This window comes from Schistocerca nitens, chromosome 3 (assembly GCF_023898315.1).
Source record: "Schistocerca nitens isolate TAMUIC-IGC-003100 chromosome 3, iqSchNite1.1, whole genome shotgun sequence".
Classification (NCBI taxonomy): domain Eukaryota; kingdom Metazoa; phylum Arthropoda; class Insecta; order Orthoptera; family Acrididae; genus Schistocerca; species Schistocerca nitens.
In genome coordinates this window covers 991,561,774-991,587,368 of record NC_064616.1, presented here as the reverse complement: position 1 = coordinate 991,587,368, position 25,595 = coordinate 991,561,774, and the positions used below count along the sequence as shown (strand labels likewise).

The following is a 25,595-nucleotide window of genomic DNA, read 5'->3' as shown; positions in this document are numbered from 1 at the left end:
TTTTCTACCTCCTTGTGGGAGACGTATTTAGTGACATGCCGTTGACAAATTATATATTCCGATTTGAAATTCCTTGCCCAAGATAGCGATGCAGCAAACGTAAAATCCTTGTTGGTCGTACATACAAGCGCTGGAGTATTCTTGTTACATTCTCGTTACGACGACGAGATTCGACAAATCGGTCGTATGTCCACTTATTTATTGCGTGGTATTTGTCGTATCTTGTCCCTCATTTAACGATATCATTTTCCCACAATTTTAGGTCCTTCATTTTGTGCGCTGTTGTTGCTCCGTTCTTTTGCAGTGTTTGCAGTGTCTCCTTTTACTTGAGGCGGTGTAGCGCCGTAGTTCTATAGTTTGGTAACCGGTTCGTGATGCTCATCGGTAACAGATGAAGCACAGATTGCCTGCGACGTGGACATTTCCAAAGTGTTATGACCGTTTGGCGAGTCACTAGTCGTGATATCTTCCACTGAATCACCTTTTGCTTTGCTTTCATGGTATAGTTCTTCAGTATCAACAAAAGTCATTTCGTTCGTCAGCTCCAAAAATCGCTCGACTGTAGCCACTCCTATCAATCTGGAACGCCGAGAAACAGAACTGCCTGCTTCCGATAGTCCATTGCAACGTTTTTACAAACCAAAACTCAGCATCGGTAACTTTCCGCTTGCCGTCGTCTGTGACAGGCTCCCAGCTATACAGGGTGTAAATTTTAAGTTGACAAACCAGAATAACTCGAAAAATAAGCTTCACACGAAAAAATGTGTAGATTCCAAAGTTGGTTATTTTCGAGGGGTACATCTGATGGTGCTAAAATCAGCCCGCCACCTCAGTTCCTTGCGGGTGGGGCTGCAGGAAACTTTAAAATTTCAAATGGGAACCCCAATTTTTTTATTACAGAATCAGATTCTGCATAAAAACTCCGTACATTTTGTCTTAAGCATTTGTTTTGATTCTTGGCAGTTGGCGCTGCAATTCAAGAAAATCCATGTTCTCATTTTTGCGTGGAAAATCTTTACAGATAAATAAAAAATACTTATTTACTTCGTAAAGTTTGATTCGCGAAAACTAAAACACTACCTCTCTCCCCATTGCGTGGGGTCTGAGAGAGAGGAAATAGAGTTTTACAAATGTTGACCCAAATATTAATTTTTCCGCAGATTCGGATAAGTTTTGTTTGTGTCGTGGTCATGAGGCCACACAGCTTTTACTTATCAAACAAATCATCTGACTAGCTAACTAACTAACCAAACATCCTACTTACTAACGAGTGAACTCATCAAACTCGCAGAGTAAACAAAGTAAAAGACTAACTGAGGAAAAGACTGACCCACTCACTAACTAAAGATGAACGTATTCCCCCGTAAGATTTGGTGATACTGAAAAGGAGCGATTGGTTTGGTTTTATTGTTGATTATTTGAAAACTCTGCAAGTAAATGAAGTTGGGGGTGCTTGTTTCCAGTGAGTCCCCTCACCTCTCACAGTCGGCCTGCTTGTTGTCCGTAAATCCCTTGCATCTCAGCGTTTTATGAAATCAAGTGTTCAACGTGATGACCTTCAACTTCGATGCATTTATTGACTCGTGCTGTAAATCCCTGCACACATCTTGATAACACGTCTAGTGTAATTGCAGAGCAAGCATCTCTTATCCTTTGCATCATGTTCTCTCGAGTGGTAGGCGTTTCCTGATGAACGATATCCTTTAAATAACCCCATAAGTAAAAGTCTGGCTAGGTAAGTGTCAGGCGATCTGGCTGGCCAATTCACAGTGCCTGCCCTGCCAATCCAGCGACCATGGTAAAGATCTAGTACATAGCGCACTACTAATGAATAATGCGCTAGACAACCATCATGTTGAAACCACATGTTTTGTCGAAGTTCGATGCTCAGGTCTTCAAGTAGATCTGGCAGTTGATTTGCAAGTAGGTTTGGATATTTGTTGCCATTCAAATTACCGTCGATAAAATAGGGACCGATCAGTTTATAGCCAATTATACCACACCAAACATTAACTCGCCGAATTCTCGAATCCAGTGTGGGTTCTGTTCACTTCAATAATACATTTTGTGGCGATTAACTTTGCCGCAATTTATGAATGTTGCCTCATTGGAGAAAAGTACTCCGGCAAAAAAGTTTTGTAGGGAACACATTGTGCTCAGGTGGGAGTGATCTAGATGCTTGTAAAACAATAAACTGGTAGCCAAGATCGCAGGAATTCTTTTTATTCCATGATTACCGGTTTCGGGGAAACTAAAGCCGCCATCATCGAATCTTAGGACACATACAGGTTACAACATCAAGGCAAACAATGGCGATATTAATAGTTGCCTATAAGATGCATTCCTTACAAAATTGTCGTAAGTAGCACATAGGCGTCCAAGAGAGAAGACGTTATAAAGGTTAAGTGTCTCCATCACATACAAGTGCAAGCTAGGTACTATTATTAGAGATGGGGCCCCTCCACGCCCGCAGCAACGTGGTGACCAAACCAAAAGTTCTACTGTCACCTCCGTAAACATGTTAGTTATCTAGTAAGTGGATCACAGGATGCTGGGCTGTGATGTTATCCGTGCGTCTGGGTAGGACTACGCATTAACACGGTCCATCAGGTGATAGATAGTGGACGAAACGCGAGTGAGGGTAGCGATTTGAAGAGCAGAGGGAAAAAAGTGCCAAGGCTCGTGCCGTGGGAAAAAAACCTCTGCGACAGTGGGATGGGTAGTAAGAGCTGTAGTGGCTTACTAGCTGCGATAGTTCATGCAAGGTTGGATTTGTTAGTATGGGTATCATGCATCATTACCGTGGCAAGCGATGGCGATTTATCCCAGTTATTGCAGCCGCTACATTCCTGGAAGAATCAAGATCGTTATACAGTAGTGGGAGATCGGCCATAGATCATCTGACTGTGTGGGGGGTGTGTGGAGCTTGTCTGCATGCAGTGTAGGATACGGCTTCCCTGCGTGGTGCCAGTTATTCGGTAGTCTATTCCAGCTGGATATCCAGTAATGGCGTCTGATTAACAGGGGCTCACCTGTACCGTTATGTTTGCGTATGCGTGGCCATAGATGTTAGATCCTTACAAGTATGTCTTTTGCTCTTTTATTTTTCCATCTATGGTTGTGGTCGTAGTTCCCCAGATTCAGAATAAACGGGTTCTGCGAATGTCTGGAGTTTCTGTATAGTCTTGTAGTGAGTTTGCGGATTACCTCCGTGAGAGTCTCAAGTCGGTATTCCCGGTGAAGGTCCGCGATGCGTGTGTATCGTGGAGCATTGCTTATTATTTTGAGTACTTTGTTTTGTATGAGCTGCAGACGGTGCAGGCGTGTAGGCGCAGCATATCTCCAGACAGGAGCTGCGTACGTCATCACGTGTCGGATAGGTGTCATGTACTTGGACCTCGACACCCTTCTCTTCAGTGTGCTACGCCTGTTGAGCATAGGGTAGAGCCGTTTGAGCCTCGCGCTAGCTCGGTTGGTCATGTGTTGTATGTGGTCCCCCCAGAGTAATTTCCGGTCTAGCCAGACACCGAGGTATTTGACTTTCTCGCGGAAACGTATTGGGCGTGCATGTAGAGTTATTGGTCTGCAGTATCGGTGTTTGCGCAGTTGCTTCGGTCTTCTAGTGAACAGAACGGCTTCGCACTTGTCGACGTTTACTCTAACACGCCATTTCTCCAACCAAGGCTCAGCCACTCTGAGTGCAGTCTGTAGGCGTGACGTAACGTTTGATGGTTTCCAATCTTGCGGGAGGATGGCTGTGTCATCCGCGTAGATTCGTTGTGTTGTGTGTGGTTGGGAGATCGTTTATGTAGAGGTTAAACAGTAGGGGCCCTAGGATGCTTCCCTGGGGTACTCCCGCGTGTATACCGTGTCGTGTTGATTGTTTTCCCTGCACGTCAGTGTTGAAACTCCTGTCTGTGAGGTATGAGTGTATTAGACACAGCAGCCCATCGGGGAATCCCGCGTCGCTGAGTTTGCGAATGAGGCCGTTGTGCCATAGATGGTCGAAAGCCTTTTCGATGTCCAGGAACACCACCCCTGTAGCTTTGTTTATATTGAAGCCATGTGTTATATGTTCAACGACCCGTAAGAGTTGTTGTGTTGTGGAGTGGTGATTCCTGAAGCCGAATTGCTCCGGTCTCAGGATGTCATTTGTTATGCAGTGCCTAGTGATGCGTTTGAGAATCACCTTCTCAACAATCTTACTGAGCGGGCTCAGAAGGCTGATGGGTCGGTAATTTTGTGGGAGGCTGTGGTCTTTCCCCTGCTTCCTGAACATCAGGACCTTGGCCGTCTTCCAAAAGGCGGGGAAGTGTTGGTGTTTTAGTATGGCATTCGTTATGTGTGTTAGGTACTCAGTTGCTTTATCCGTGAACTCCTGGAGGACACGGTTTTGAATGCCATCATGACCAGGGGCTTTCCTAGCAGCGGAATGCATTATAGCCCAGGAGACTTCGGCTGTGCTAGCATGTCGAATGTCGTCGCGCAATGGTTGGGCTAGAATGCGTGTAACCTCTTGGTCAGTAGCAAGTGTGAACGCTGGATCTGATGGTACCAGGTTCGGTGTGAATGACGCTGCGAGTGTGCGGGCCATTAGTTCTGCTTTCTCTTCCGCTGAGTATGCAGGTCCGTCAGGCCCTTGAAGCGTTGGGGTGTATATTTTCTCCCTGGTGAAGTGTCGGGCTAGTTGCCACACGCCAGGTCGTGCGGTGTCCAGCCCTTCGAGTTTTTGGTTCCACTGTTGTGTTCTATGTGTTTGTATTTTATCGTGTATGATGCCCTGTAGCCTGTTAATGTGCCGTTCGAAGTACTGACGCCTGGTGCGCTGCCATTGTCTCCTGAGGCGATTCCTCATTGAGATTAGGCCCAGCATTTCCTGGGGCAGGGCCGCACTGTGTTGTTGTGAGGTGCGATCAGGTATGGTGCCTGCCATTGCGTCCTGGATGGCGTTAGTGAGGGTTTCTACTGCCTCGTCAGTTTGTGCTATTTCATTAATTTCGTGTATGGGTGGGATGTGGCTATCGAGCGTTTCCTTGAACAATGTCCAATTCGCACGCCCGTAGTCCAACATCTTGCGTTGTTCCATGTGCTGCAGTGTTTCCTCAATGTATAGTATTACAGGTTGGTGGTTTGAGGGCAGATCGTTTTCAACAGCGACGTTGAGTGTCGATGTAATGCCCTTGATGAGGGCCATGTCTATCAAGTCTGGCCTGTGTCCCCTCTGATAGGGAATGTGCGTCGGTTCAGTCGGCGCTAGTATAATGTAGTTTCTGCCTACTAGAATTAGTACAAACTCAGCTAAGGTGTTTCTCATGTCTAGAGAACCAGCAAACGTCTCTTTCACCTGCTAGATGCACACACCACAATCGATATTCTCTCAACTAAATAAAGACGGGAAATGTGTGGAAGCAGTCAACCGAACAATTTACATGGGAGGGAATAAAGGTCCAGCGCAAACACACCTCCATATTTACTCTTCTCAAATTTCTACGCTATCACGAAAGCTGCCCAACACGTACTAACTATTAGCTCTCTATTCGATCGTCTAGAGGACGGCAAAGTTAACTCAGATACATTCCTGCATTGCAACAGGCCTTTGCATTCGAACGGCTGCTGCCGCTAATGGGAAACTTGAATCATTCCCACACACGTCACTGGCGCTGCAGGCCAAGCACGCATAGACAGAATGATTCTATGAAATCGTTCACATATGTATTTTATCCCTGTACTTACAACTAAATGTTCCATTGCGGTCTCAGTTGAATGACACTCGTCAATGAGCGAAGTATCAGAAATACACCCTGCTGACGGCTGTGGCTCTGGAAACAGAAATATCAGTACCATTCTTACGACTTGACATACTCTTCCCATGCCATCACAGTACTCCACGTCAAATCCATACCTTCCTTACGACTGAACTTACTCATTTCCTTTGTACATGTCAGAACACCAACACATACTTTATAAGCCTGATGCTCAAATGCGAACATATCACGCACCCCCTACTACTAAGTATAATACTTCATCAATAACTGATCGCTGGCGATACAAAATAATACTGAGAGAAAATCAACCATGGGTGGACATGTCTCTAAGTTTTTCATGTGAGTGCTACCACCGTGTCCTAGAAAGGGAGGTTTAACCACCAGATGTTGAAAAAAACCTGATCCCAATAAGTACTGTATGTTACTGTCACAGGCGGTCTTGGTTCTACAGGTGCATACAAGTATCAATTTAAACAGCTATACCCGCTTTAAAAATCGAGGTATGACATTACCTCTGAATGAGGTGCTTCTTTGTCCAGACAAATACGATGATGGCGATCACAGAAGTATATAGTATCAGACCAACAGCGCGATTACACGTCATCGACGGTGCAACCTCGTAATAAAATTACCCATTTAGTAGAAAGTGATTTGGCTAAGGAATGTGGTATGAAACCAGTATGTGCGCCACCGGAGCTAGATATTTCTACAGTATCTGTAGCGAATTCTGTCTCGATCCAATGTCAGAGGTTCGGTGATATATGCACTGAGCTATAGGCAATGGTCGATTGAGAAGGATCACAAACAGTAGTAGATGGTGTGCTGATTGAGGTCGTAAGGAAATGTACACTAACGTTTCAGATCTCTAGTGTTACGCTATCCGCTAGAAACGATTTCTATGATTTGGAATCAGGTCTTTCCATTCAAGCACATACCTGCATTGGATCCTATTGATAATTACCTTAATGATTACAAGCACTAGTCAATCTTATTTGTGGCACTCCCATATCTCGCAATGAGCCACCTTTTTCGAACCTGTCTGCTGCAGTAAAATTCCAACCTACTTTTAGTCAGCCCCTACACATCTTGCAACGGCTCCCATTTCTACAGCTTTGTGCATGTCATCATTCCAGTTTAAGTCGAAACTGAGCAAAAGTTAGAGAAAGACATATCCACCACCTTCTGCAACCCATGTAGAAACAGAACGACCCGAGTTAGTGCAAGAGGACCGTGTTTTGACCCTTGCATTGAATCCTATTGAAAAGTCCCTTAACGATTACAACCACCACTCAATCATATTTCTGGCAGCCTCATATCTCGAAATGAGTCACCTTTATTGAACCTGGCTGCTACAGTAAAATTCCAACATGGTTTTATTTACGCCTTACGTATCTTGCAACTGCTCCCATTTCTACAGCTTTGCACATATGATCGTTCCAATTGAAGTTGGAACTGAGCAGAAGTCGGAGAAAGACATATCCACCATCCGATATAGAACTCACCCAGGCGCTGTTGCAGGCGCGATGATGAATAGCTGCGATGTGGATCCGGCGCAGAGAGAGATCTTTGCGATGCTCCCCAGAATAGTACTCCTAATGGGACACCCCATCCGTCATTGCATTTACCTGTCAAACTGCTGCTGCTGCCTATGCGGACCAAACCTGCTAAATATACAGCTTTTGATCGATTGCAGAGGGTAGTTTAAGGTTTCATCACCCGTATTGCAGGATAATGACCGTACCGCACAGACTATACTGTAAGTCGCAGGAGACACTCCCTGTGACCCTGTGTCGTTGTTTGAAACATTTTTGTCTAACACACTTTGTACAATGCCACACATTTGGTTTTTCTGCCATGACTTCGAGGTCTGTGTCAGGTCCTAAACTGACATTAAGATGCTCTGATCCACGGCCTCTCACACAAAACTAGACATCGCATGGTGTCAATCACTTTGGTACTGCATCTACCATAACATGTGACACACAGTCGATGATTTTAAACAAAAGACATTTACAACATAAGGAAACTAGAAGAGTATGGCTGCATTGTGGAGAGTTTCCAAACTGATGTCCGAACGTGATTGACGACCTATACATTTAAACTCATCTGTCACATGACGGAATAGATGATGGCTCTGTGTTGCCATTCGACTGATTCCTCATTCATAATGCACTCGTGTACGCGATCGCTGTTTCTGTCCTAGCAACCCCAAGAAGGTGTCACCCATGAACAAAACTCATTCCCCAACTCAAACAAGCTCCGTCAGTCAATCATTAGGTGGTAACCAACAGCGGAAAAGACACCGTCGATGTACTGTAATAATAAGCATCACAGTTGATAGAGCGAACAATTTTAGCAATTTTACAGTAATTTCAACACCGACCAATGATGTGACAGCATGTTTCCCCAATTTAAGTATCATAGCTAAACCGCCCCTACACTACTTTGCAAGTACCATTGCAAATGTACACAGATGACTGCGCAGTACGTCCACTCAGCATTAATTCTCGAACACATAAATCATCAAAGTATACCAAACAGTGCTCTACATTTTTCTAACAACTCGAGCACAGTGCTTAATTTACGATCTATCACAAAGCATTCTCGTTGTCTTAGGGTAAAATTAGAGAGTGAAAGACCCTCACCACACTGTGACTGACCAACTCGCCCTGCAGCACTGTTACTGAATAAATCTGCAACCGAACAGAAGTAGACTGCTACACTCCACGTCTCGTGAATTAATGGAGCTTTCCGAGTCCTCATCCATCCAAGTGCACAAGATATAAGAGATACACCCATGTCGAGGAGCTTAGCACTCCTTATCGATATATAGTAAGAGATTTCAAAGTGCTGTGATGTAATAGCATACGGTTAAGAAGAACAAGAAACGAATGACTTTTATGCACGATGGAGCTCCAGACAGCTGGAGTTCGACGCATTTTTACGTAAATCACCAATCTATCAGCTCTAAAGTATTGTTCTAGAGTCTAGGATCGGTACCTGGAAGGTATTGGTAAGAGAGAACATAAACACATGCACTCCTAAGGCTACAACGTTCCGCACTTATAACGGGCTATAATGCTAGATCCCTTGCGTTTCCGACCCATCAGTCGTGTGAAATGTAGCCGTGCTAATACTCCAATGTAAAAAGATATTTAAAGCAGATGACGTACATCCTTCTTCATGGTTTCTCTAAGATAAACTTTGTTATCGAACTGTAAAACGAAAAAACTACACTCTTACAACATTGGCTCTGTGTGATACTAGTACAATATAGCTTTCTGGAGATGCATAGTGCCCACTGTTCACATCCGACCACGGCTCAGACATTATACTATGCCTGCATCAGTCCTATATAAAATGATCGTTAGTAACGGCAAATACCTCTTACAAGGAAACAGATAAACGCATAGGAGCAGCGTCTGACGTGTGAAAATTACAAGTCATTTCGTCACTAGCTCTGTAAACACCACAACTGTCAGTCAAATGTATACAGTACTTAACATAAATCATAATTCGTTTAGAGGAATGTGCCATGCTTCATCACACATGAGATGGAAGTCCTCTGATGACCCACAGGTTTACTGTTAACGATCGCAAGTAGACAGTGCTTTAAATCACATACAGAAGACGTGGCTGTGTACGAGTTGAACACATTCTGTGTCACGCAACTGATGCATCTTGACAGAACAGTGGAAAAACTGACCTGCAGCAATTTCACACCTCTCTAGAATGCATCATCAGTCTACAATTAAGTCATTCTTCGTTACAGCTCCAACTCAGTCTATCACTCCATCCACTCTCCACTGTCCTTTAACAGAGATGCATGTATGTTTAGAGGCAGATGGTTCTCAGTCTTCTTGAGAAGCGTCAAATACAGTAGTCAACTCGCATGTATCACTGCTATCTCAATAGACAAATGGTATAATGCTGCCTCAATGGAGCAAAATCGACTGCTTCCCCGATTCCCTTGACTTCCAGTCGACGTTTACTCGGATTGCTCTTGATGCCGCATACTTGTCCCCACATACAAATTGTTCAGCTCAAACCAGAAGATATGCAAGTACGTCCTCAAGTTCCCCACATTTCTGTGTATATTCAATTTATAGCTATTCACCCATTATTTCTCGCAACTCTATCAATTTTTCTATGTCATTTCTGTCCACATGATCATGGCATAACCTCTGGTTGTGTGTTCTAAAATTGCTTTTAAATAAGGCACAGCTGCCAACACATAGCCCATATGCACAGATCGGGAGATGTAGTATAGTACTATATTTGAGTGTGTTCAGTCACCTCCACATTTGGAGAGCGTTTGCTCTGTTTTCTCTATGTCTGTGTATATGCATGTGTCGCTGATGGCTACCAGGAGCTTATAAGTTGATTTCGTGTCTGCACATCTGTGTACTGCGTTATTTAGGAGGAGATTGTATGTCTGTACTGAAATTATTTAGGTAATTTAGGAGTTCTTTGTGTGTCTGCAGAGCGTTATTTAGGAGTTGTTTACAGATATGTGAGCTGTATGGTGTGAGCCAAAGCATGTCACAATGTGTGTTCTGTACCAATGTGATAAATATACTCCATCCCTAAATAAATTGTTCCAAAATAAATAAAGTACACTCCTTCCTTACTCTCTCCAAGAGCCCAGCGCAGACTGTATCAATGTGATAAATATACTCCATCCCTAAATAAATTGTTCCAAAATAAAGTACCCTCTTTCCTTACTCTCTCAAGCAGCCCAGCACAGGCTGAGTCATTTTCGTGCCATTTTCCCCCTCTAGACTACCATCTTGGATTACATCAAAGGAGGGATGACAGCACCCTCTGGTGGCAGTACTGTGTACTAGGTCAGTTGGACTGTAGCTCTTGTGGTGGAGACACTGCCTGCAAAATAAACACTGATGTCCAGCACAAGCAGAGGCCTTTTCCCACCATTTTCCCCCACCTTCGACCGCCATCTTAGATTATGTCACAGAACTGATGACAGTGCTCTCTGCTGGTGGTACTGTGTACTGAGACAGCTGAAGTCTAGACCTTGTGGTGAACACACTGGATGGCTGTACTGCATGGAATTGTTTAAAAAAAGACTGGTGCATGAAAAATAAATACTTATGTCCAGCACTGGTCCTTTTCCCATGAATCACTAGTAGGAGGAGGCGGCTGTCGGGTGTCTTAGGTTAGTGGAACTGCCCTTTCTTTTCTGCCATTATTTTTAGGTTAGTAGAGATACCCCAGTTGTTCTATTTCACAGCCAAAATTCAAACTTGGCACCAGTTCATAGGATGAGGTGGCGGTCGGATGACTTAGGTTAGTGGGGCTAGCGCAATTTAACTATTTTCCCGCCATTTTCTTAGCTTAGTAGAGATAGCCCAAGAGACCTTTCTTTACTGCCAAAATTCAAACTTCCTCCATTTGCTAGGACGAGGTGACGGTCGCGTGACTTCGGTTAGTGGAGGTAGCCCAAGTGCCCTTTCTTTCCCACCATTTTCTTAGGTTAGTAGAGATAGCCCAATTGACCTATCTTCCTTGCAAAATTCAAACTTGGTGCCAGTTCCTAGGATGAGGTGGCAGTCAGATGACTTAGGTTAGTGGAGGTAGCCCAAATGAACTACTTTCCCACAATTTTCTTAGGTTAATGGAGGTTGTCCAATTGACCAATCTTCCTTCCAAAATTCAAACTTACCACCATTTCCTAGGATGAGGTGGCAGTCGGGTGACTTAGATTAGTGGAGGTAGCCCAAGTAACCTTTCTTTCCCACAGTTTTCTTCGGTTAGTAGAGGTTTCATTGTCCTGATGGAATTTCAGCTTCCCACCAGGGGGGGGGGGGTGGTAGGGGGCATGGCAGGGGGGATGTGGCAGGGGGGTGTGGTACATTCCCCCATATCTTGCATCATCAGATGATGTCACGACCGCCATCTTGGATGATGTCATCAACTGACATCACTGACGCCATACGTCATTGCTGACATATTGAATAACGGTTCTTTATGGTGGAAACCGCCTTGGGTTTGGGTGACGTCATCGCCACCATATTGGATAATGGTACTTTGGGGTAGAACCCGCCTTGCCCCAATACTCATATGCCACCTAGTACTCTCAAGAAAGGAAAGATAAGGGGCGTCGAGACAGACAGGGTTAGAATTTCTATGAGCGAGAAGTGGCCTGCTCGGCGTAATTCCGCCAAGCAATACAAACTCAGCGCCAAACGCGACTGCCGGCCGAAGTGGCCGTGTGGTTAAAGGCGCTGCAGTCTGGAACCGCAAGACCGCTACGGTCGCAGGTTCGAATTCTGCCTCGGGCATGGATGTTTGTGATGTCCTTAGGTTAGTTAGGTTTAAGTAGTTCTAAGTTCTAGGGGACTAATGACCTCAGCAGTTGAGTCCCATAGTGCTCAGAGCCATTTGAACCATTTTGAACCAAACACGACTGGTAGCAAGCAAAAGCAGCGAACGCAGCCACACAAGGTAATCAAACATAAGTCGCCCAAAAGACAATCGTTATAAATGATGTAGTGCTGTCTGAATGTTCAGACGGGTAAAAGGTACAGTATGTTTATCACATTAATACTTATAATTTCTAAAGCCCAGTCTCATTACGAGAAAGGACGAATTTCTCGTACCTGCGCTACCTATCGGCGGCACTCCGAAACATTACGCAGCTTACCAGCAAGGGCTTGATAAGAGCATGCATTATAGGTTTGCAGTAGGGTTTTGGAGCATATACTGTATTCAAACATTACGAATCACCTCGAAGGGAATGATCTATTGATACGTAATCAGCATGTTTCATAAAACATCGTTCTTGTGCAACGCAGCTAGTTTATTCGCACGAAGTAATGGCCGCTATCGACAAGGGATCTCAAGTTGATTCCGTATTTCTAGATTTCCGGAAAGCTTTTGACTCCATTCCTCTCAGTTCTGCGTCTGGATTCGTGATTTCCTGTCAGGAAGGTCGCAGTTCGTAGTAATAGACGGCAAATCATCGAGTAAAACTGAAGTGATATCAGGTGTTCCCCAGGGAAGCGTCCTGGGACCTCTGCTGTTCCTGATCTATATAAATGACCTGGGTGACAATCTGAGCAGTTCCCTTAGGTTGTTCGCAGATGATGCTGCAATTTACCGTCTAGTAAGGTCATCCGAAGACCTGTATCAGGTGCAAAGCGATTTAGAAAAGATTGCTGTATGGTGTGGCAGGTGGCAGTTGACGATAAATAACGAAAAGTGTGAGGTGATCCACATGAGTTCCAAAAGAAATCCGTTGGAATTCGACTACTCGATTAATAGTACAATTCGCATGGCTGCCAATTCAACTAACAAGGGAACCTCCCCATCGCACCCCCCTCAGATTTAGTTATAAGTTGGCACAGTGCATAGGCCTTGAAAAACTAAACACAGATCAATCGAGAAAACAGGAGGAAGTTGTGTGGAACTATGAAAAAAATAAGCAAAATATACAAACTGAGTAGTCCATGTGCAAGATAGGCAACATCAGGGACAGTGTAGGCTTAGGAGCGCCGTGGTCCCGTGGTTAGCGTGAGCATCTGCGGAAAGAGAGGTCCTTCGTTCAAGTCTTCCCTCCAATAAAAATTTTAACGTTTTTATTTTCAGACTATTATCTGTCCGTGATCGTGTGTCAATTATCGAAGTTCAGGCAGGCACTCACACATAATCAACTTCGCTCTCCTAAATTCAAGGACATGTTCAGATTTGCTTGGACATATGCAGGATTTGACGGTCTACACACGGAAAAATTTGAAAACGTTAAAAACATATGTTTTGACAGAGCACAGGGAAAACTGTGCGACTGTGAAACCGTTGCATTCATTTGTTGCAGTTTATGTGGCAAATTCTTATGTTTTCATCACTTTTTTGGGAGTGATTATCACATCCACAAGATAACCTAAATCGGGCAAGGTAGAAGAATCTTTTTACCCATTCGCCAAGTGTACAAGTTAGGTGGGTCGACAACATATTCCTGTCATGTGACGCACATGCCGTCACCAGTGTCGTATAGAATATATCAGACGTGATTTCCTGTGGAGGAATCGGTTGACCTATGACCTTGCGATCAAATGTTTTCGGTTCCCATTGGAGAGGCACGTCCTTTCGTCTACTAATCGCACGGTTTTGCGGTGCGGTTGCAAAACACAGACACTAAACGTATTGCAGTGAACAGAGACGTCAATGAACGAACGGACAGATCATAACTTCGCGAAAATAAAGAAAGTAAAATTTTCACTCGAGGGAAAACTTGAACCAATGACCTCCCATTCCGCAGCTGCTCACGCTAACCACGGGACCACGGCGCTCCTGAAGTTACTCTGATCTCAGATGTTGCCTATCTTCCGCATGGACTACTCAGTTTGTACATTTTGCTTATTTTTTTCATAGTTCCACACAACTTCTTCCTATTTTCTCGATTGATCTGTGTTCAGTTTTTCAAGGCCTATCCACTGTGCCAACTTATAACTAAATCTGAGGGGGGTGCGATGGGGAGGTTCCCTTGTAAGTACCTGGGTGCTAAAATTACGAACAACTTCAGTTGGAAAGACCACATAGATAATATTGTGGGGAAGGCGAGCCAAAGGTTGCTTTTCATTGGCATGACACTTAGAAGATGCAACAAGTCCACTAAAGAGACAGCTTACACTGCACTCGTTCGTCCTCTGTTAGAATATTGCTGCGCGGTGTGGGATCCTTACCAGGTGGGATTGACGGAGGACATCGAAAGGGTGCAAAAAAGGGCAGCTTGTTTTGTATTATCACGTAATAGGGGAGAGAGTGTGGCAGATATGATACGCGAGTTGGGATGGAAGTCATTAAAGCAAAGACGTTTTTCGTCGCGGCGACATCTATTTACGAAATTTCAGTCACCAACTTTCTCTTCCGAATGCGAAAATATTTTGTTGAGCCCAACCTACATAGGTAGGAATGATCATCAAAATAAAATTAGAGGATTCAGAGCTCGAACAGAAAGGTTTAGGTGTTCGTTTTTCCCGCGCGCTGTTCGGGTGTGGAATGGTAGAGAGATAGTATGATTGTGGTTCGATGAACCCTCTGCCAAGTACTTAAATGTGAATTGCAGAGTAATCATGTAGATGTAGATGTTATGGATGACTTCAGTTCATAGATTCTAGCAAACCTAATCTGAAAACAGTACTTCTCCAGAATGGAAACAAAATTCCTTCTGTTGCCTTTGATTATGTAGTTAATCTGAAGAAAACATATCATAACTTTAAACTGGTACTCCCACTTACTCAGTATGAGAAAAACAAAAGACTTGTACTGAGCGAGATTTCATCCCCCTTCTCTGGGCTTTACATGTACTAACAAAATGTCAGTTTGGTTTCCAGAAAGGTTTTCAACAGAAAATGCCATATATGCTTTCACCAATCAAATTTTGAATGATCTGAATAACCGAACACCACCCATTGGGATTTTTTGTGATCTCTCAAAGGCTTTTGATTGTGTAAATCATGAAATTCTGCTAGACAAGCTCAAGTATTGTGGCATGAGTGGGACAGTGCAGAAATGGTTTAATTCGTACCTAACTGGAAGAGTGCAGAAAGTTGAAATAAGTAGTTCTCATAATATGCAAAGATCAGCACATTCCTCAAACTGGGGAACTAACAAGAATGGGGTTCCACAAGGGTCAGTCTTGGGTCCTTTGTTGTTCTTAATATATATTAATGACTTGCCATTCTATATTCATGAAGAGGCAAAGTTAGTTCTCTTTGCTGATGATAGAAATATAGTAATCACACCTGACAAACAAGAATTAACTGATGAAATTGTCAATATTGTCTTTCAGAAAATTACTAAGTGGTTCCTTGTAAACGGACTCTCACTGAATTTTGATAAGACACAGTACATACAGTTCCATACAGTGAATGGTATGACGCCATTAATAAATATAGACCTTAATCAGAAGCATATAGCTAAGGTAGAATATTCCAAATTTTTAGGTGTGTCCATTGATGAGAGATTAAATTGGAAGAAACACATTGATGATCTGCTGAAACGTTTGAGTTCAGCTACTTATGCAATAAGGGTCATTGCAAATTTTAGTGATAAACATCTTAGTAAATTAGCTTACTACGCCTATTTTCACTCATTGCTTTCATATGGCATCATATTTTGGGGTAATTCATCACTGAGGAATAAAGTATTTATTGCACAAAAGCGTGTAATCAGAATAATAGCTGGAGTCCACCCAAGATCATCCTGCTGACATTTATTTAAGGATCTAGGGATATTCAAAGTATCATCTCAATATATATATTCTCTTATGAAATTTGTTATTAACAACCAAACCCAATTCAAAAGTAATAGCAGTGTGCATAACTACAATACTAGGAGAAAGGATGATATTCACTATTCAAGATTAAATATAACTTTGGCACAGAAAGGGGTGAATTATATTGCCACTAAAGTCTTCGGTCACTTACCAAATAGTATCATAAGTCTGACAGATAACCAACAAGTATTTAAGAAGAAATTAAAAGAATTTCTGAATGACAACTCCTTCTACTCCATAGAGGAATTTTTAGATATAAATTAAGAAAAAAAGAAAAAAAAACAAAAATATTAAAAAATAAATAAAAAGTTGCTATATTAACTTAAGTATGTTGTTAAATTAACTTAATTATGTCATGTATTGGAAAATTTGACTCGTTCCACATCATTACGAAATATCGTATTCATGATCCATGGAACTAGTATTAATCTAATCTAATCTAAGCTGATCTGACGGGTATAATTACGCAACGGAATTTAACTAACGCAGTCTGGTATAGGAGGCCCTAAACTCTGTGTCCTGACTGAGTCTCACCGAATTTTCTACTACTCCTTTCTGTGATATGGGATTTACTGACCTAAAAGTAAAAACATAGGGTACAATGTATTTAGAATTCATTTCACAAAAAATATATTAAAACTTGCAAGGACTGAACATTCGTTATTCACAGTTTCACATCCAACAGTACACCGCTGATCACAACAGTTACTGTATCTGTTGTTGACAATGTTCTGAAATGTACGAGGACGTCAATTTGGTTGTGACGATTCACTGTCATGACTGTGGAATCGAAAAATCGTGTAACAGGTATGTAGTGATTGCATCGTGTGAAATCGACATCTAATAAAATCAAATATCCTGTTGGGGGAACAACCATTAGAAAGGTCACTGCTTCCATCCCAATCGACAGGTTATTGTCCCTATCAGTCCCTATGTGTTGCTATGTAATCTTGCCATGAGCGTCGATGGTCAGCGTCGAACCAAAGTAAATCGTTGGGACCCTCCGCCACTGTGAGTCAGGGATGTGCTTCTCTGAGTCTGTCCGACCCTAAGTCTCGAGGTCTATAGTCGTATTTGAATATCAGAACACAAATCTGAACCTTTCCCAAGCTACAGCCAGTGCCTGAATGTCCTTACTCGAAAGACCGAGCGCGAATATTTAAAAGGCACGCTTCTCTATGGCAGGTGACAGTTTTGTGTGAGGCTAAGATTCCCTAATCAGTCGTAGGCATCGTGGCCAGTCTTGGCCAATGTGATAATTTTGTAAAATCTTTCATACTTCTTCCAGCTGTTACTTAAAAATAATTCTCAAAATAGATTTTTTTATTAACGGTCTCTGCTCAAAAAGTGGGCTGAAGACACACGTCACAGGCCGCCTACCAACGACTGAGCCTGCATTTCCCACCAGCGCGATTTTGCCTCCATGGGGAAACGAAAAGGCAAAAAAAGCGCTGCTCTCTCTGCGTCGGTTTAGATGTCCACGGGCCATACCATAACGTCACAGCTGTTGGCGTTTTCTGGACGCTTTCTAACGATCGTATCTGTAGCCGGAGCCAACGCTTCCGCACGCTCACAATAGCATTTCTCTGAATTCGTTCACCCAGTCAACGAATTTTTCCCGTCTACCTGCAGACACGCTATACTGACTGTAGGCTAGGCTGAGGGAAACATTGGAGGGTTACATTTTTAGCACTGCACCTGCATCCTTTCGTATTGTCCAAGGCCTGGATGGGTTGTGGCCCGGCCATGTCCGTAGTAAAGGATGGCACCATGGAAGTATAAATTTTATCCTTGTCAACATTAAAAAAACAGAAAAAAACATAAAGCATGTAGATATATGTGGAACTCCACGATCGTACTCGTGGAAACCATCCTTTTAATCCACACTTAAAATTGAGTCTGTTACTGAAGGCAATTAATTAGGTGTTGTGGAAGGCACTCCAAACTGATAAACACCACTCAACAGAACTCTACGCAACAAATCAAAGCAAAATAAACGCGACTGAGCATTTTGATAAACACATTCACATATGAAAGAAAGGGAAAATTTATTGTTACAATATTTCTATCTTCGTCTTCCGCAAAATTATTAGTGGTTCGAAGTTACACTATTCTTCCACCTGGCTCAAAAGCCATAATTTTACACGAATAGTTGTCAGTGTTAGCATGAAATGATATAGTATTATTTTTATCATCAGGGTACTAAGTACATGTCCGTGTTACTAATTTCACATCAACGCCAGTTGACTGGCGTGTATATTTATTTATACAGGAACATAGTAATGACACAAAAAATTACATTAACAACGTGTGGTTACGGGTAACAAATACGCTGAGTGTACTTCAAGAACACAAATGCATGTCAAATGGCGTAGTAACTTTTAATTTTCTATTTCAAGCCACATCCCAGTGAATTAATAATTCTCCAGGTGAGGTAAGATTGTTCTGATTTGGGAACAGTGGGTCGCAAACGTACTAAAACCATCTCTTTATATTGTGGTGGAATACCAACCAGATACTATTTCACTCGAAAATCTTCATCCCATTTACCAATACAACGATTTCTGTGTGGTCACAGTAATGTGTGCCTGTGTTCCACGCATGACAAAACATGCGCCACGTTGAAAGACAATGGGCAAACGAGTGAGTTACGTTTACACCTATAAATTACGAAACTATAGTAAGCTCAGATGACTGAAATCACTAGTTCGATAAAGAGGAAGAAACAACAAAAAATACGATTGACAATACAGCAGAACATTCGGTCTCCACCCAGCACGAGTAGCACTGGCACTGGTCACACAGTAGACCCACTTGGACTTTTGAGAACAATTATCTGGCACTGGCACACGAACGTATCTAGAGGCACAGGGTCTAGTTTGACGGGGAGGAGGGAACTCAGACTTCGTCGCTCGTCCTCAGCTGCTCCTTCAACTTATTCGCTCGTCCGCGTGGATGTGGGCAAATTATCCTTCCTTTGCGGCAACGGCCCGTGTAGACGTTCGGCTTCCTTCACCTCGTACGTCCGCAGACATGGAGAGACATGTGTCCCGTCAGCTGTAACACCAGTTCAGAAATTTATTTGCGCCTGGCTGTCACAGAACGACAGGGTTACAGTACACATATTGTCACATGTATAGTGGACCTGCGTCTGGAGTTTATCTGTATTCTTTGACGTGTTTGAGTGGCTCAGTGTCTCCGTTGTGTAAATGCGGGAAGGTACCGTAAGGCTCATTAGAGAGCAAATACCATAAACCAAAGTCAGATGTGGTGTTGTCATCTTTGTGTATCGAAACTAAAAAATGAGTTGCTGTTCGAATCTTCACTGCACGGATGAAGGTGTAGAGTTAGTTCTCACAAGGAGAAAATCTAATTGCGGATGCCTACTCCTCGGTACAACGCTAACTGTTGCAGCTGGCCTACTAGATGTCTTTTGGAAAGGAATTATCTCCGTCGTTCTCTTGCGGGATATCTCGTTAAGTCGGTAGAAAGCCTAAAACCTGTATCTCTCTGCCACGTTGGAGTCCTTTCGCTCCTGCGCCACTTATTTACCAGCTGGACTGTCGATACTGTCGCGCCCGCTCTGGTTCCGAGTGGGCGGCGACTCCGTCTCCGTGATGTGTGGCGAGCACAGTAGATGCCTCAGAGGTGGATAGCGGACTGACCTCACTTCGCTGCTCATTGGACCTGTCCAGAGGGCGGGTAGGCTGCCAGCGATCCCGGCGCGTCCGCTCGTACTGTGCGCTGGTTGTCCTCGCCAGCTACCTGTGCACTGCTTGTGATACAAATTTTTCTTGATTATCCCTGTAGGACTATTCTACTATTTCTTATTGTTGTTGTTGTGGTCTTCAGTCCTGAGACTGGTTTGATGCAGCTCTCGATGCTACTCTATCCTGTGCAAACTTCTTCATCTCCCAGTACCTACTGCAACCTACATCCTTCTGAATCTGCTTAGTGTATTCATCTCTTGGTCTCCCTCTACGGTTTTTGCCCTCCACGCTGCCCTCCAATGCTAAATTTGTGATCCCTTGATGCCTCAAAACATGTCCTACCAACCGATCCCTTCTTCTAGTCAAGTTGTGGCACAAACTTCTCTTCTCCCCATTCCTAATCAATACCTCCTCATTAGTTACGTGATCTACCCACCTTATCTTCAGCATTCTTCTGTAGCGCCACATTTCGAAAGCTTCTATTCTCTTCTTGTCCAAACTAGTTATCGTCCATGTTTCACTTCCATACATGGCTACACTCCATACAAATACTTTCAGAAACGACTTCCTGACACTTAAATCTATACTCGACGTTAACAAATTTCTCTTCTTCAGAAACGATTTCCTTGCCATTGCCAGTCTACATTTTATATCCTCTCTACTTCGACCATCATCAGTTATTTTACTCCCTAAATAGAAAAACTCCTTTACTACTTTAAGTGTCTCATTTCCTAATCTAATTCCCTCAGCATCACCAGATTTAATTTGACTACATTCCATTATCCTCGTTTTGCTTTTGTTGATGTTCATCTTATATCCTCCTTTCAAGACACTGTCCATTCCGTTCAACTGCTCTTCCAAGTCATTTGCTGTCTCTGACAGAATTACAATGTCATCGGCGAACCTCGAAGTTTTTACTTCTTCTCCATGAATTTTAATACCTACTCCGAATTTTTCTTTTGTTTCCTTTACTGCTTGCTCAATATACAGATTGAATAACATCGGGGAGAGGCTACAACCCTGTCTCACTCCTTTCCCAACCACTGCTTCCCTTTCATGCCCCTCGACTCTTATAACTGCCATCTGGTTTCTGTACAAATTGTAAATAGCCCCTGTATAAACCCTCTATATACTCCTTCCACCTTTCTGCCTTCACTTCTTTGCTTAGAACTGGGTTGCCATCTGAGCTCTTGATATTCATACAAGTGGTTCTCTTCTCTCGCTAATTCCCACTGTATCTAACTTTAACCTATCCATTTCCGTTTTTAAATTTTCTAACCTACCTGCCCGATTAAGGGATCTGACATTCCACGCTCCGATCCGTAGAACGCCAGTTTTCTTTGTCCTGATAACGACTTCCTCTTGAGTAGTCCCCGCCCGGAGATCCGAATGGGGGACTATTTTACCTCCGGAATATTTTACCCACGAGGACGCCATCATCATTTAATCATACAGTAAAGCTGCATGTCCTCGGGAAAAATTACGGCTGTAGTTTCCCCTTGCTTTCAGCCGTTCGCAGTACCAGCACAGCAAGGCCGTTTTGGTTAATGTTACAAGGCCAGATCAATCAATCATCCAGACTGTTGCCCCTGCAACTACTGAAAAAGCTGCTGCCCCTCTTCAGGAACCACATGTTTGTCTGGCCTCTCAACAGATACCCCTCCGTTGTGGTTGCACCTACGGTACGGCTATCTGTATCGCTGAGGCACGCAAGCCTCCCCACCAAAGGCAAGGTCCATGGTTCATGGTTTCTTATTACTACACAAAAATCCTGATCACAATTACATTTTGCTCTATTTATTACCTTAGATAATCTCCATGTTTTATTTACACACTTCCCATTACAGTTATTAATCTATACGCCACCGTTCGTAATTTTAATGGTTGCTTCATTTTAATTCCTAGTGAAGTTTTCTCATATTCGTTACGGCTTCATATTACCTCCGTTTCTCACTTTTTTGTGCTAATAGTTTAAATGTTAATAATTTGGTTATTGGTTACTAAACCATACTGTAGTACCATCCATTTTTACATACATGTAAATCCAATCTCTTGTGTCTCATGTTAGTTACGCTAGTTATCTATGCCTATGTTAACTGCAATCTATTAAGATCATAGTTTAGAAGTAAACACCGTCAGCCGAGATATATATTCCTCTCTTTTTATTCCATCAAGCATCCCGTCATTCCTGTCTTCCCCTCGATACCTTATGTCGGGCTATCTCATTTTTCGGCGTCGTTATTAGGGCTCTACTACCTCGTTCCGTCTTCAAAACAAAACAACAGCACACTATAGCTTCTTAGAATGTTGTACAAAATCTACATCTACATATATACTCCGCAAACCACCGTATGGTGCGTAGCGGAGGGTACCCGGTTTTCGTAATTTTCTTATAGTTCTCTCGAAAAGAACATCATCTTCCCTCCAGTGATTCCCACTTGAGCGTTGTTCGAACCTACCCGTAACAAATCTAGGCAGCCCACCTCTGAAAGGCTTCGATTTCTTCCTTTAATCAGACCAGGTGCGGATCCCAGACACTCTTAACAGCAGTACTCAACAGTGGGTTTCACTAGAGTCCTATAGGCGGTCTCTTTTATAGATGAACCACACTTTTCTAAAATTCTCCCAATAAACCATATTATGGTTCTGTTTCTCCTACTCAAAACCTTGCGTACATGATAAACATTCTTCGCCATCACTTCTTTTAGTAAAACATAGGTTTCAGTAGCAACGTTTTTTAGTTTCGTGTGAAACTTCACAACAATTCGTTGCTCTGTTATTACACGTATCATTTTCCCTGCTAAACAAAGTAACAGTTCTTACACAAACGAAGGACACAGCCAAAGTGATTTGTCTACAGACACCAGAGATGCCGTATTTGACTGAGAGGGCTTCACACTTCACAACTATTGGTCGTTCATCTTTGGCGCATTATACATACTCTGTGACAGCATCAGTCCCGTTATTTTAGAACCACACTTTATTCGCAGTTAAACTCTTCATCATATCTTCATGTCCTATTTAGTATGGTTATGGCCGCTTTTATTTATGTAGAGAAAAAACAGAAAGAGAGGGACAGGGAGAGACAGAAAACGAATACCTATATTCCTTGCAAACATTGCTACAACTCATCTCCGTTCTTTGGTTGAACTTTCATTCTTGTAAAGTACTTATAAGTCCACTTCTCTCTTAATCCTTCACTCCTACCGACTACTTTTAAGGCAGAATCTTCATTCCCTATCCTCGACAATTACTGTGGTCCACCATATGGACTGTAAACAACATCAGCCCTTCTTTCTTGCATATCAACCATTTACGACACGTACTTTTGACACTGATCATTCTATTTACTCTTATTTTCTACATCCTTATGCTCTATTGGTGTGGACACATACGTCATCACCTATTACTCTATATACCACTCCTCCTGTTTTTTTCGCTTCCATAACTGTTAGACCAATTTCAAGTCTACTTGAAGTCATGCACACTCCTTTTACACCCGAGTCCTCTATCTCCACGCTTGCCATATCATGCGCAACACATACCTACTTAATCCATAATTATCGTCCCTATCTATTATTCCATATCTTGAACAGACCTCCAGAGCAACACTATATTTCTAGGTTGTTCTCCTCTTTCTCGATATCAACATTTACTTATTTATACATGGTGAACATTAATAAAACCTACAAAATGCAGGAATGGGTTTCTGACTGGAAATAGAGGAAAAATGGTTCTATGAACACGTGTCTGCGTCGTAGCCACGGTAGATAGCGCTGACGGATGGCAGTTCCTCTGACAACGTGCCGTGTGTTCCTTGTGTGCTGAGGGGTGTGTAATTGGCGCTGCGTACTGTAAGCAGCAGAATGATCCGATATTCGCATCGGGAACAAACAGAGATGGTGTTTGTATACTGCCAAGCGGACGGAAACAGACGAGAGGCAGCAGGGCTGTACCAAAATATAAACACTCCCAGACGCCTACCACATCACACAACATTTAAGCCCTTTTTGGTCTTTTGTGTGATCATGGGTCCTTTCAGACAGACGAACGTGCAGGGAGGTGGCTAACTGTGCGTACATCAGATTTGGAGGACCGGGTTCTACAGCATACTGAGATGAACACTACTAGAAGCTCCAAGCAAGTGGCCTGCCAACATGGTGTAAGCCAAAGTACGATCATGTGTATTCTGTATGACAACCGCTACTTTCCCTACCACCATGCAGGCCACTTCGAACATCTGCTGTGGCGTGGATGCGGCGCGGCTCTGTACTGTGTTCCGGGATGATTTGTTGCTCCATATACACTGTCCATTTCCAGACATATGTTCACAGGACGCTTTTTCCTCCATTTCCAGTCTGGAATCCGTCCCTGCAGTTTCTCGATTTTATTAATGTTCACCTTTTATACTACCGACAACGGCCTTGCCGCAGTGGATACACCGGTTCCCGTGAGATCACCGAAGTTAAGCGCTGTCGCGTGTGGTCGGCACTTGGATGGGTGACCATCCAGCCGCCATGCGCTGTTGCCATTTTTCAGTGTGCACTCAGCCTCGTGATGCCAATTGAGGAGCTACTCGACCGAATAGTAGCAGCTCCGGTCAAAGAAAACCATCATAACGATCGGGAGAGCGGTGTGCTGCCCACACGCCGCTCCTATCCGCATCCTCAACTGAGGATGATACGGCGGTCGGATGGTCCCGATGGGCCACTTGTGGCCTGAAGACGGAGTGCCTTTTATACCACCACTTGCGTGGCAACACCTTTATTCAACTAATTACACCCGTTTACGACCCATTTTCTAACATCTGTCCCAATGGTTTCTCCCCCTGTTTTGCGCCATTCTCTAAATCGTTTTATGTTGCTAATATGGGGTTTTCCTCGATATTTTCCCGTTTTGTTGCCCCTCCCCCCGCCCCCCCCCCACTTCCACGACACTGGCATGGATAGTTCGCTGGATATCCAATGCTCCATAATAGAGCGGAAAGAATTTATGACATACCTCCTTCTGACTGCTCTATGGTCTATGCAACCATACCAAAATCATCTGTCCTAGTTCATAGTTCCAAATCTGCATGTTTTTGTCAATTATTTCCTTCCGCTTCGCCGCCGTTATTCCTATTTGCTGCATCGCCGATTCGATCACTTCGCTATGCCGCTGGTGTTTCCTGTTCAGGAACTCAATCAGCGCTGCTGCTACCTTATTCCTTAACACCGTTACCGGTGAGAACGCTGTTACACTATGCGGCAAATTGTTCATCACTTCCTGAAAGTCGTTGGACGTGCGACGTTCGTGTCGTCTCTCTCTCTCTCCCTCTCTCTCTCTCTCTCTCTCTCTCTCTCTCTCTCTCTCTCTCTCCTATAATAACCCTTCTCGTAAATATGCGCTTTAGTGCTATTGGCCTCATGTTAACCATGGATTCACTTTAGAATAAACTGCAGACGTATTCCAGTTTCTGCATCAATGGCCATGATGGTGGAATTAGATTATGAGACTGCTCCATTCAAACGGTGGAGTGGAGCATATTTCCTATCTCCTTGAACACATGGTACTTGTGTACCGACATGTAGTGTTTGTAATCGAACATTGCAGCCGTCTTCGTAATTGGTGATACTTCTAAGTGGTGCATAACTGTGGCACCGCACCATACTACTGTTGGTAGCTGTCGCCTCTGTCTCTTGTTCTTTCAAACCGTCGTACTCCTCTGATAATTGCTCTAATTACCTCTGTCGGTTTTTGTTAATAAACTTCTGCTTCTCTTTGATTCTAATAGCAACTTGCAATAGCAATAGCACTCTTGTGCTGTACGTATTTGAACCGGGG

The 25,595-nt window shown here is 43.3% G+C and overlaps 1 protein-coding gene across 1 annotated transcript in view; it reads right to left on the bottom strand.

Annotated features, from left to right (window-relative positions):
• Positions 1-24,902, bottom strand: part of LOC126249517 (uncharacterized) — a 30,886-nt gene extending 5,984 nt beyond the window's left edge. The window contains exon 1 of the mRNA XM_049951169.1: positions 24,810-24,902. Coding sequence (XP_049807126.1) covers positions 24,810-24,902 — 93 coding nt within the window. The remainder of the gene's footprint in view (positions 1-24,809) is intronic.
• Positions 24,903-25,595: the final 693 nt, after the last annotated feature.